General features: G+C 38.3%; 1 protein-coding gene across 8 annotated transcripts in view; it reads left to right on the forward strand.

Moving 5' to 3' along the window:
- LOC148677039 (arf-GAP with coiled-coil, ANK repeat and PH domain-containing protein 2-like) overlaps window positions 1-14,238 on the forward strand; it is a 70,631-nt gene that overhangs the window by 36,538 nt on the left and 19,855 nt on the right. For 4 of the 8 annotated variants that reach the window (XR_015929568.1, XM_088616935.1, XM_088616954.1 and 1 more), the window contains exons 7-9: window positions 4,337-4,381; window positions 4,586-4,681; window positions 8,966-9,055. Coding sequence is in view for 7 of the 8 variants with exons in the window: in XM_088616935.1 (XP_088473061.1) it covers window positions 4,337-4,381; window positions 4,586-4,681; window positions 8,966-9,055 (231 nt within the window). In the remaining variant the exon portion in view is untranslated. Of the gene's footprint in view, window positions 1-4,336; window positions 4,382-4,585; window positions 4,682-8,965; window positions 9,056-10,514; window positions 10,527-14,238 lie in introns of all 8 variants that reach the window. The other 4 variants (XM_088616976.1, XM_088616945.1, XM_088616993.1 and 1 more) reach the window with 2 other exon arrangements.

A 14,238-nucleotide genomic window follows, 5' to 3' on the forward strand; every position in this document is an offset into this window, starting at 1 on the left:
TGTGGCAGCAAAACCGTTTACTTAACGACCAGTTTTTCAAGTTCTACAGCTTCCTTTAAAATCTTGTTCATAATAGAATAATATTTAAGTGATCAGTCATTGGTCTTTATTATGACAGGTCTTCTTTTGTGCTTTTCCTTTGGACGTTGGGTCCAGGTTGCAAATCATTTGTTTGCATGCTGCTTTGAATAGCAATAAAACGACGATGGGAGTTGACTTGAAGGCAGCGATGTCTGCTCTTCCGACACCCCACCTTTACCTTCGACTCCACAAGTGATTGGAGTGAAACTAAGATAAAAGACGAGGGACATGAGCACCTCTGCTACATATTATAAGAATAAGAACTATACGTTTATTGTAGTCAAGAAACCCGTCATGGTTATAGTTTGGTTCTTAGTTTTTGTCCCTTGTCGCAGCCAAACAGAGCTCAAATTTCTCCTCTATTAGGATATTTGAATACCTAGGTGAGACAATATTGGGTGGTCATTAGATCAAATCTGCAGTTGTATTATTATTATTATTATTATTATTATTATGTTATCATGAAATTAGCCTGTTAACCTGTTCGTGTGAACTGCTGAAATGAAGTGGTATAATTTCTTAATAAAGCCTTTTATTAAAGGATGGTTAAAATAAAAAAAAGCGGTATGGTTCTGACTAGAGGTCAGAAGTATGTTAATACGTTTTTTCAGGAAGGTCATAAATTGGTAAGGTGCTCTTGAGTAAGAAATCACAACCCTTTACTATTTTTTGTTTACTATCATTTGATTAAATTCCGATATTGTCCTAGTCGCATTCAGTTGAGACAGACTGAGCATAGGGGGAGCAGTTTGCAGAGGGCAGAACACTTATTAATCTTACTGTGCCATGTGACTGAAAGAGCATTCTAGGGGATAGTCTTCAAATACGAGCACAAGCATGTCTTTGGGGCTTCCTCGATTAAAGTGTCAGCCAAGAACAGAACCTGTTTTCTAGATCAAGTAAGGTTTCAAGCAATCCAGGAGTTTGACCAAGTAAAATGTAAGGCTTGAATACCACACCAGGAATCATGTTAATGCTTCTTGACTCATTGATATGGTTTACAGAAAGCTCCTTTAGTAAATTATCCCTGGTACAGTATATAAGTAAGCACATCATGGCGTGTGATAACCATACCATAGCATAATTGTGCATATTATTTTAACAAAGACTGAGCAGCTCATCCACCTAGTGAAGGAACCTTTTGTTGTTCAGAAGGATGGATTAGGCCTAACGTAGTACCTGTGAAATGGCTTTAAGAGAACATTTGTAAAACCATCGCCCTTTTACAGCATTTGATATACAATGCTCGTAATATATAAAGCAATTGTGTTGCTCTTGGTTTGTGAAAAGGTTGCAGTGAGCTCCAAAGAAGGGTATTCAAGCACTTTTTAAAAAGCAAGGTGAAGTCCTCGGGGTCATATTCAGTCTCTAGACTTTGCCAAGCGAAAATTGTCACCAGACCCCTTATTGGTGTTAGAGTCATTGGCTCAGTTGTCTGAGCCAGAGTCATTGAAGTCTGAGGGATTTCCGGAGAATAGTGAATCCTGATATTAGTGGCTACATATGGGACACAAATGTTTTGTATAGGTGGGTGTGAAAACCAGTGATATTTAAGATAAACCTTGGAACACGTGTATGTTGGTCTGAATCATATTGAAAAGCAATTAATAATTCTGATCTGGTGTGTAAAGGCATTCCATACTGACACATTTGTGTTCTATTTTAACAATTTTAATTGTTTAATATTAGAGCTCTAATAATGGTGTTCCTTCAGGGAAATTGTAACCCTGGTGGGATAATTACAGATGTCCTCATCTTATGTTTATGTGCAACTATTAACCCGGATCCTCAAAGTAGATGAGGCTTCAAGAGAGTGATGTATATTTCTGGATAAAAATTAGGTCCTGCTCTTTTTATGTTAGTGAGAATTGTTTTCAGTGAGTATCCAGCATTGTGGAGGAATGTGCTAATGACCACAGCAACAGCTGTGAGAGCATTTCACACATCTGTCCTGCCTTAGAGACGAAGGCCTTCTGGTGGCTGTTTTATGAGCTGTCATTATTCATGAGAGATCAGATCCATTTATTAAAACCTATCTGACGCTGTGTGCCGAGATGAGATTGAATTTTCTGCAAGGTTGCAGAGGATTAGCTTTGTCAAATTCCCTAGATTTTCCCATCCACTAGTTTTATATCTGAAAAAAATAAATGTGCTGCTAAATATTTTCAGGATAAAAAAGTAAAATACAGGGCATGGATTTTGGAAGGTTTATATCTATGTTTAAAACCCCATGTTAGTGTAAGTAAGAGCTCAGTTAAGACACATCTGATCAGGGCTTTTAGTTTTCATTCTTTTCAAGCCCATCCCACAAATGTCACGGAAAAGAGCTGGTCCAACAGGTGTAAGAAATGGCAATGCTAGTAAATGCATGCTGGACTCTTTCTTTTAGCTCCATTCATTTCTTATTTAAAAAAAATAGCCTCAGATAAGGCGTGATTACAAGAAATTGATGTGAACAGGTCACTGAATGTTAGCCATTGGTTTCTCCCACCTAGCTAGACAAGCCCTGGTTCTGATTTGTGGCTGTCAGTGTGCATCAAGGGTACAGTCATGTACCTTAATTTTTCCCCACATGGCTTCTGCATGTTGGCTTATGTTTTGTTGAATAAATAATGACATAGTGGAATCTGTTATGTGTTGTCTGTCATCTGAGGCTGAATTTGTCTAATTATAGAAGTTGGTGAAGACCAGACGATTGTTATTTAGGCCCTGATATATAAAATCATAGAATGGAAAGAGGGTGTACTTTCTTTTTCACATGGCTGTATAGGTAGAGGCAGATAAAAGCAGCTGTCATGACTGAAGGTTAGTTCAGTTGTGTTCACTATGGTGTACAGGTATATGACACTGTGTGTTGGGGGGAGGGGGCATGTTTACCTGTCAATATGGAAATGGAAAATGTGTGAAAGCGTCCCCACAAATATAGTAACTCCTGGCCAATATAAAATGTGGGGCCATCCTTACACTGTAAGTGATATTGTTAGTAATCCACAATGGCACCTTCTTTAACATATAAACGTGCCAGAATACTTTGATTTAGGTGTGTTTTCACCCTGTGTAGAGTTTTGTTTGACAGTAGAGAATAGTAAATAACAGAATGGGAGGTGATGGGAAATTGTCACAGGAAAACACCTGTGTGTGTGTGTGTACTGGTATTATGTACTGTCGCCTGTTTACCTCTACTAAGGATGAAGAATGAGTTATTTTTGCCATCTAGTGGTGTGAAAATGTACTTGCACTAGTACTATTCAGTGATGTGTGTTTGTATAATACTGGGATCTCCAACCCAGGTCCTGAACAGCCCCAATCATCCATGAAATCACAAATTTTTAAAGATAAGGAACAGTTTCACTGTGATCAAATAATAATGTGTGATTTATTAATTAAGTTAGAGATCATATAGCACTACAGTCCTGGTACTCTTCAGCCTTTAAGGACCAGAGTTCCCTTAATTGAAATGATTACTTGATTAATCTGTAGCTTACAGGTGTTGCCAGTCTCTAAAAGCAATGACCTATTAAACTAACTGGTTTAGGGATCTCCAAGCTCAAGGTCAGAGAAGCAAGGTTGTAGCAAAAGTAGTTTGTGAATGATATTAATATTTTCATAAGCAGTGAAACTTTAATTGCAAAATGTCAATGATTTCCTGCTACCTGTAGAAAAAAACCACAACCACAGTGCATTGAAATACATAAAAATAGTTTATAACAGTAAAAATAACAGTCTGCCTATAAGCTGTAAAAATAAATAAATATTAAAAAGCATACCTCTTTTGCATGCTAATAACAGTTGAATGAATTGAATTTTCCCTTCTGTTTTTAACCTTAAGGTTTAGTACCTTGTCAATCTTCACACCTATCTAATGCAAAGAAGTATTGTTTTCTGTTCTTTGTATACATCTGTGATTCCCTGTCAGAAAAGGGAAGGATTACGAATTCTACATTCACAGAAAAAAGTGACTAATCTGTATTCTGTATGATTAGCAGCATGTGTATGTTTATTCAGGAAATTACTGTTTCATTTTATTACTTCATCAATAGCAATCAATAACTTGAGTGTGAAAGGTATTTTTTCATCCTTTGCCCATAAAGTGTCAAACCGATGCTATGCGCAGGTGCTGTTCTGGAGATATTTAATGCAGGTGTTATTGACAAAGGTAAACACCATTATAGATATGCTGTAGCTCACTGAAGACTAACCTTGAAGGAAAAAGAAAACAAGTGACTGAAAGTGGAAATATTGTTTCTTCCCTTAGATTAATGTCCTTCAATCCAAAAGGAGATCTGAGATTCTCAAATCGGTGAGTTGCTTTTTTGTCCATTCAGAACACCAAAACCCAGTAAAGAAATGTTTGCATACCAGAACTGCATACAAGACATTCAGAAGTGTCTGTATCTGGCACTGATTTGTTCTATTTTTTCTGGTTTATGCCATAGGCTGATCAAAGGCGGATAAAACTGATCGAAGCTTGTCTCTCTTTTTTTTGTGTGTTTAATTTCTGCAGATGCTGTCTTTCATGTATGCCCACCTAACCTTCTTCCATCAGGGCTATGACCTGTTCAGTGAGCTGCAGCCATTAATGAAAGACTTGGGAGGGCAGGTGAGCTCTGGAGTTTGTCTGGGTCTCTGTTATGATCTGCATTGAGACCGAACAGCAGTCGGATTCTCACCACCTAATGTAGAATTGACCAGATCCTGCACAACTCTGGGATCGACTCAACATTCTTGTTGACGTATCTGTAAATTCTTATCTGGTAATGTTTTTGTTTTCCAAAATCATGTTCCAGAACTAAAACAAAATATTTTGCTTTTTACCATAGTCGAAAGAAGTTAACCCCTCCATTTATATCCTCTCTTAAGGATGTTTGTAAATTTTGGAAACCTTAATGAATAACAATATAACAAAAAATATAACGTCGTAGACTTGAACCGAAGGATTTTAACTTCACATGGTAATGCATATGACATATTAAGAGGGTCTGCGATTCTCCAGCAGTATGTAACCAAATGCAGCTGCAAATGGTTGTGCTTCTTTTTTATTATCAAAAGGCAGGCTTCTTGCCAGGAATTTGCTGAGTAAACCTTGAAAGTGAAGCCTCAAGGCAAATAGTACATTAATTACGAGAAGCTAGAGATGAACAAAATACAGTGATTGTAGTAGCAGTTACAAAAAAAACCAAAAAATTCCTAGTTTTGGACACTTGAAAATAAAATAAATTTACCAGTTCTCTTTAAACTGTCGCACATAATTATTTTAAATATAACATTATATTTGTACTAGGCCTTGTACTAGTCATTGATTTAGGATGACAGATTGCTTCTGAATTCTGTCCTTTAATTTCTTGCCAAGCAGGTTTTCTGATTCTAGATTTGTGACTAGGTGGGGTGAAAGCCTGGTGTTCCATCAAGGCCCACAGACCTTTAAGTTTAATGTGCTTTTGTTAAAAAATAACAAATACACTGACATGTGCCGCAGCTATTTTGTCCTCCAGGTTGTTAAGCATTCAGTTTTGCTGTGTATGACCTGAAAGAGAGAAAGGAAATTGTCCACATTAGCGTGGAGTGTTTTGTCATAGGAAGAGGGAATTCCCCAATGCTGGATTGTCTTGTAGTCAGCAAGGGCACAAGTCAGGAAGCATGACAGTTAGTAAAAAGTGGCTGAGTGGCGAGGAGGCAGGCTGAGCCTCTGTGAGTTAATTTTTGATCTCTGGAGAAAGTTCACTGTCTACACCATGAGGTTGAAGAAACTGGAGCGCTTGTGTCACGAATTGTGGAGGAGCTGTCCACAGGTTAACATTTCACTTTTTGCTCTCTGTATCGGTGTTGTAGCATTAAGGGGGGAAATAGAATAGTTGAGCAGCGATAGAAACCGGAACAGATGTCCACATCTTGAATTGAGCGGAGGCTAACTCAAGTGTTGTGTTTGTGAACAGTCTCTACTAGTATTATCTAGTATTCCAGTCTGTTCACAGAAAGACCTTTGGAAAAAGTTCATTATAATTTAGTTGTACAAAATGGATAATTTCTTTATACTACTCTGAGGAACTAGAAATCTGTGTCATACATTTGAATCCATACATTTGATTTTTTTATCCATTGAACACGTGTTGCTGTATTTCCTTGACTGTACAATTCTGTTATATACAGTATCAGCACCTTGTTTCTCTTATATTTTATATCTAGAGAGAGAAGTATTCTAGCATTGAAACCAGTGTCATTTATTGCATTTAATGACTTTGATTATGTATAGATTCTGACATGAATGTGGGTGTTCTGCCTAAAAGACAAAAATGAAATGAATATAAAATGATGGGAAGATAATTCTCTGTGATTCAGAAGATTGTCCTAAAAGTATTCTTAAGATGCTTTTCTATAAATGTAGAGTGCAATACAGGCAATAGGGAATGCGATATTGATATCCTATCATTAAAAGAATAATATATAAGATGCAATGACACATGTAAACAACTTGATTAAAAGTACAATGAGAGAAGTTAGGAGCTTTTCAAGTGAGCTCATAGAAATGATGTTTGTAATTGTATCAGTGTGATTCTGGTCTATAGCTCTGATAGCTTCCTTTGAATTCTGTCATAGAGAATTTTCTTTTGCTTTTGAAAAACCCCTTTTCAGGTAAGTATTGGGTAAAGTTTGTTTCCAGCGAATTGTCCATACCACAAGCTTGAGGAAACGTAATTCAGTGAATAATCTAGGGACTTACAGCAGAGAAAAATTCCATGCTGCTGTCATGTAGATTTGAGTAAACAAAAGATTTTATCACCAAGCTGGCTATCTTCCAGCTTCCTCTGGGTTGGAATTAATTTTTTTCTAAATTATTTAATCCTCCACCTAGTTTTTTTGTGTTTGCCCTTCACATTTTAATTTTCATCTGTGCATCTACAATAAAATGTTTCTCTGAGAAGTACAATCACATTTCCTAGTAATAATAGTTTTAAGCATGCTTTTATCACAGAAGAGAACACTAAACACAGTATTAACAATTGTCACCATTTTGACTAATGTTAACTGTAAGCTTTCAGAATGAACATTTATATGAAGCAGGTAACAATTAAACAACCTGAACATATCATTCCAGATAGCCAGACATATACAACAAATGGACAGAGACTGACACAATAACAATAAGATTTATGATATCTGGAGAGGGATTTGTCTTTGAAGTACAGCCTTTCCACTAGTGTGAAATGAACGAATGTGTCAAAGAACGTAAGTTAGACATGGTTACTGATGAGAGGAGGACTTTGGAGGGTAGTAGTTTAGCAGCCCTAGGATCTCATTCAGTTGTTTCTTGAAGGAGCGAAGGCTTCAGTAACGTGGTTGGGTAGCTCGTTCCATGCTCCCAAATCCTTTTTTAAAAAAAAAATCAAATTGATTTGCCACAGTGCCACCTGCTGATACTTGGGACAATTTGCTGATAACTGTGACCGTTCTCTGTAAGGACTATGGTAGGTTGCAAATGCAACCTGGTAGCTGGACACTCACCTCCCTCTTTTTCAGTCTTCCCATGTGTGCATTTAGTCATGTACCAAGCTATATCAATGGTATCTTCTGTCACTGTGTCCGGCTGTTGGTCATTTGAAATCTGGAATGACTTCTCCAAAAGCTAATTGGAGTCAGGTGTTCCAATCAATAAGATGAGTTTGGAGGTGCCCTGCCCTATGAAAAAGGCACACAAAGATTGGTTATTGACAGAGTCTGCTCTTCTCAAGAAAGAGCTGTTCATGTGAACCATGCCCCGATCAAAAGAAATATAAGAGAACCTTAGAAGAAAATTTGTAGAGATGCTGAAAAAGGCCTGGGTGTTCATCAATCCAAAGTAAGACAAATTGTCTACAAGTGGAAATTCAGTGCTGTTGCTGCTCTCCCTAGGAGTGGGCGTCCTGCAAAGATTCACTATAAGATCCACTATAAGATAAACACTGAACAAGAATGGTGTTAAGGGAAGGACACCACGGAGGAAACCACTGCTCTCCAAAAAAACATTGCTGCACGTCTCAAGTTTGCAGAAGACCACCTGGATGTTCCACATAGCTTCTGGGACAATGTTCTACGGATAGATGAGACAAAAGTTGAACTCTTTGGCAGAAACGCACAACGCTATGTTTGGAGAAAAAAAAGCCCTGCACACCAACACCAAAACCTCATCCCAGCCGTGAAGCATGGTGGAGGGAGCATCATGGTTTGGGACTGCTTTGCTGGCTCAAGGCCTGGACGGCTTGCTATCATAGAGGGTACAATTAATTCAAAATTGTATCAAGAAATTTTACAGGAGAATGTCAGGGTAGCGGTCTGTCATCTGAAGCTTAATAGAAGTTGGGTGATTCAACAAGACAATGACCTGAAACACAGGAGTAAATCAACAGAATGGCTTAAACAGAAGAAAATTTGTGTTCTGGAATGGCCAAGTCAAGAGTCCAAACCTCAAGCCAATTGAGATGCTGTGGCATGACCTGGAGAGCTGTTCATGCAAGGAATTCCAGAAATAGCAATGAACTGAAACAGTTTTGTAAGGAGGAATGGTCTAAAATTCCTCCTAACCGTTGTGCAAGTCTCATCAGCAGCTACAGGAAACATTTGGTGGAGTTTATTGCTGCTAAAGGAGGTTCTACCAGGGTTCACATACTTTTTCCAGCCTGGACTGTGAATGTTTAAACGATGTGTTCAATATTAACAAGAAGAAGAACAATTGTTTGTATGTTATTAGTTTAAGCAGATTGTGTTTGTCTATTATTGTGACTCAGTTGAGGATCAGACCACATTTTTATGAGTAATTAATGCAGTAATCCAGGTAATTCCAGAGGGTTCACAAACCTTTTCTTGCAACTGTACTTAGGTGATTGAACAGCGGCTTGTTTTCTTCTCGTAGCTGGACCAGCTGGTGGTGGATGCAGCCAAGGAGAAACGAGACATGGAGCAGAAGCACTCCACCATCCAGCAGAAGGTAAGGGCTTCTCACCTCCCCTGATTTGATCAATTTTTGTCATCTGTTATCTTTTATACAAGTCGTGTGTCCCTGGCGTAGAACCTAAAGAAAATGCATAGCCTATGAAAATTGTTTTTTTTTTTCAGATAAAATCAGCCAAACACAGAGAAAATTAGATGACAATCCTGTAGCATCTGCAGGATCTGGGTTTATCTCAGTTGTTGAAAATACTAAGATTTTGACTCTTATGGAAAGCAGCCACATTTAATATGTTCCATTGTAAGAATAACAATAGTTTCCTCTAGTCTGACTGGTGACGTGTCATGTGATCAGCAGTAGCATGACTGGCAGCATGCTGTATTGGTATAAATGAATGAATTTCAGTTTCGGCCTGTCCTGCTAAATCATGTGACCCATGATAGTACTTTTTGCACGTAGTCATCTGAGAAAAGGAACTGGACAGACATCCTCTTGAAGATATATAAAATACACATTTCTCAGATTAGAATTCACCATGTTCATGCTGATGTCAGAAAGTGCTTTGGAAGGTGAAGTGAAAGTGTTTTCTTTCATTGTTTGATTACTCTTTAAACTGTATGCAGTGTCCAGTTTGCATTTGTTACCCTCTCTCCAGTGTTGAATTCTTGCCCTCTCAAAATATTTTCCATTTTGGAGGATTTTGTGCTTTAGTACTGCACTGCTGATTTTAACTGAAACTCTTCAATTGTGCAGCAAAGACTTCTGGCTTTTTTGCTGCCGTATGGAAACTAAGATGATGAGAACAGACACATTATTAGGTAGTCTTGTTGTACTGCTGTCTAATACAGTATTAAGTAAGCTTTTTTTAAATCAGTAGTAATTAGCATAATTAACAATTTGTCATGCCAGTTGTTGGGAAAAGCTCCTTTTTTTTAAGTGCAATCTTATCCCTGAGAGAGATGCAGTATCCTGTTAGCCAGTGTCATGCATTATTAAAGTGCAAAGGAAGGATTAGGTAGGCATGCATACAGGACAGGTAGGATCCATTACAGCCCTGCTCCTGTGATGCGGCACAAATAGGAATGTGTCAGATATCCTCTCGTTTTTCATTCATTTGCAAGCAGCCTGTACCCATGACACCTCTTAGTGTAGAGATAACAGTCGTTGTTCTTTGCAAAAAGTTGTGGTTATTGGTAAAAAAGCCAACAGATTTATAAACGGTGTTATCTACTTCTTCTTTCAAGCTATAGAACAGGTGAGAAGCAGGGCAGCTGTCAGGTCCGGGCTGTTGCTCAAGCAGACCCCCACAGGGAGAGAGGGATGTGATGCCGGTGCTAACACCAGCTTGCCCTTGACTGCTCGTGTCGAGGGCTCTGTCTTTGTCTGCCCGGCCCTCCCCTCTCTGTGCAGGCTGCTATTTTTATGCAAGTGCCTTTTTTTCCTCCTGCTCTCCCGCTCCCTGTATCTGCAGTTTATAATCTGATCTTCTTTCTTCCCTCTTTGCTGTTCTCAGGCTGCTCTGCAGGTAAGCCTTTGTCTTTTTATTGTGCCATTGTATCTTCATTTCTGTGCTTCTTCCAAGACCTTGAATTTAGTGATTTGATTGTAGCTCCTATGGAGCAGAATGCTTAATTACACTGTGCAGCTCCCACTATACAGAGAGCATGATCTCGGTTATATACGGTAGGATGTATTGACATATAATCCACATTAAAGTCAAGTTAGTTTTATTTATTTAATTTAGCTAAATAACAAATAGAATGTCCTTACTGTATTGACCTTTTGTATGGTTACATAAATAAGTATATGCATTTCAATAAATAGGTTCAATGATGCAAATATTTCAAGTCCTCTGGCAGTCTTACTGTATTGAATGAAAGTTCAATATATTTTCATGAATAAGGAGGTTACTGTAACAGAACTCAGTATGCTCTTTATCCAGTATGAACTATGTATTTTCTAAAACCTGGGATTTTGTAAGCTAGTGTTGATATATTGCTAATGAAGGTTCTTGTTTATTTCTATCAGTAACTTCCTTCTGTGTGGATGAAAAATCCCATAGTTATGGAATTAGCTAACTTCTGCGTATGTATAATGTGCAAATTATTGTTTATGACCATCATATTTCATGTCAGATAACAGTGAAACATAATACCTTTATGCTTCTAAATTTGATGCTCTTAATGACATTATAAAAGGTTTCATATACAGATTGCTGGATAAACCTTTATTAAGTCACTGCTGCAACCTGGTTGTGTTATTCCAATCGCCACTACTAATTTGACTGGCTGTCTGGATAGGAGAAACCTCATTGAATGCAGAACTGGTCTTTGTACTGCTGTGTTGAAAAGTGGAGAGGAGGAGCTAATTTAAGACAGCAGGTCATCTGGTTGAGTTACACAGCTCAGAACTCTCAGACCTGCTTTGTAATGCACATCAACTAGTAGTGATCGAAGCTAGTGTATAGACACTCTTGTAAGCCTACCATGTGCCCCGATTGTAGGGCAGGCTTCTAGAGAACATTGCACTGGGGCAGTCACAGAGATGCCCTGAACTGAGCAGGATTCAGAATTTTTCTGGCCTTCATTCCAGTCACTGGTTAAGTTGGAATAAACCTAAGCAAAGAACGCTAGCAGCATGAAAATCTTCAGCAGGTTCCATTATGTGTGGTATCTGGTAAGTGTTTACCCTTTGTGTTTATCGGTGTTTTAAGAGGTGAGGGATGATGGGCTGGAGTGCGGTAAACTAGCTGCTCACGGTGAAGCATTAGTGGCAAAGATGAAAAAGCTGTGTATTTCAAGAGTGGACGTGTCTAGGGATCTAGTCTCATCAGGCCATCAGGACCAGTCGTGTGGGGATGTTCTCATCTGTGATTTTGATTTAAGTACAGTACAGTGTTTTCCCTTTTGACTCTTGGCCAAACCAGTTTTCCTTGTTCTAATACAAACTTTTAGGTGGCAGAGTCTGATTCATTGCCAGATGTCCGCTGCTTTTGTGCTTGGAGCTCGACAGCTGTAGGTAGCTTTTTAATGTGTCTGAACCTACTCATTCCTCATTGTTTCTCTGTTTTCTCTTATTTTCTGAAACAGAAATATGAATCTGATCTAGTTTCAGAGTAGTCATCGCCTATACCCAGAGATTTTAACTGGATTCCATCCATGATTGTTTTAAAATCTGCTGATTCCACGAGAAGGTTTTCATTGCTTGCAGAAGATAGGCTTGCATGTATCTAAAGAATTTTAAGTTAAATCAAAGTGTGTTATTCTTTTTTATGATACAGCGTTACAACAAAAACAAAATGACACGCCTTCTAGCTCCAAAGAGGATTGTATGGTAGTTCAAATGGCATCTTAAAATCTGTAGAGTGATGAGAAAACGTTTTTCAGATAGCTTTGAAAATTGGTTTTGGGTTCCAGGATCACATCACATCACATCACATCTTTGGGGACTGGAGTTTAAACCAGTCTCCCCCTTTGATAAATGAAAATAACCCATTATCAGGAGGATCAGTCATAAACATTTTACAAATCGCACTTGGGGGGGATCTGATTCATCTGAGATGATTCTGATCCTCCAACAGGAACACAGGTCCTGGCAGTGTTAGCTGTAAATATTCTGCCTCCAAAAATAAACTGCTCCCTCCGACTGGGTCAGCATGGAAAATTCTAGACTGAGAAGCAGTTTATTAGCATTGTAGTCTCAACTGCGGTGAGAGAAGGGAACTGTAGACTCTATTTGTGCATTGCAAAGAATCAGAGGAACAAGGAGCTTACTTCTGGCTGTTTGTCAGCACTGTGGAGACCAGTTCCTACTTGGAGACATACTGTACACTGGCATTGAGAAACACTTGCTGTTTGTTCCGTCACCCCCTTCTCCCATCTGCTGTCTTATTTAACTCTTAAGCTAAAGTGGCAGCAGTCAGAAAGAACCCTTGACTTCAATCTGGGAGTCAAGATTTTGTGATAAAAATGTAGCAGTAGAGCCAACATGAGATTCTGGAAGCCATGAATAATTCATTTTCAGATTCTGCTAGAGCATTCTGCATTCTGCTATTTTGCATTCTGGTTCTGCAAAGAAGCATACAGAGTAGTATATCCTTACTGACTAGCATCAATGAGCTGACGTTTCTGAGCAACTGACCGAGAAGTAAGATCTACATTTAATTTTTGGTGCATTTATTGTCTGGTTTTTGAATGGGCATCCTGTGAACGCTTTGGCATTCATTGCCCTGAAAGTTATAACAGTTTTCCCCACTGCATATAAGAAAACCACTCAGAGAAGGGCCTGAATTAGCTGATTCCAGTAATAATGGTTTCCAACCTGCTATGTGTATAAAATTGTAAAATACGTTAACATACTGAATTAGAGGACAGGAGGTTAGTGAAGGATTGAAGAAAATAGGGGTTTATGAATGTTTGTATTCCTTAAGGAATTTTATTTTGATGGTCTCAAAACTTAATTTGTTAGCCTTTTGTGTTATTTTATAAATGAAGCATCTGAATGAAAGGCAAACATACAAATTAACAGTGAGTGAAACTCTTAATTTACGCAATCTGTTATGCTATGGGTTGTTGGGAGTAGATTTCAAAAACATTGTCACTACTCATTGGAGTTTCATGACATGTATTGTATTACTGAGCAAAGAGACTTTGGTGAGGATGAAAAGGCTCATATGTCCTCAATGGAGATCATTTTCCTACTAAAACTAAATCAGATGATAAATGTTATGAATGAAGGGGTCTGAATCACCAGAAATCCTGATCCTACCATTTCCTCTGACATTATATGTCCCAAATTTAAGTATGGTTTCTGAAACAAGTTGTCCAAAACTCCTTGTTTTGTTTTTCTTCAACTTCTAATTGTTTGCTTCAAAATTACCCAAAAGCTACTGTTTCTTGCTCTCCCTAAATATTTTGTGTAATTTTGCTTGTAAACCAGCATATAGTCGGCAATCTTTTGTGTCACATTTTGGGTGAAAAGTCTTGTTACAAAGAAAGTTGTTGCACCAAACACCTCTTTTATAGCTTCATTTCACTTTTTAATACCCACTACCCACACTTTACAACTGGGTTAGGAGGCATAGCTTCAGGCTGAATTACACAAGTCATCTGAAACCGAGCACCAGTTCCACAAACGTTGGCAGTTTAGTGTGTAAAAAAAAAAAAAGCACCATCGTCATGGCGATCATCTCGATAAGGCCATTGTCTTCCTGAATCTAGAAGTATACTTGTCCGGGG

Source organism: Lepisosteus platostomus, chromosome 2 (assembly GCF_059453375.1).
Source record: "Lepisosteus platostomus isolate fLepPlt1 chromosome 2, fLepPlt1.hap1, whole genome shotgun sequence".
NCBI lineage: Eukaryota > Metazoa > Chordata > Actinopteri > Semionotiformes > Lepisosteidae > Lepisosteus > Lepisosteus platostomus.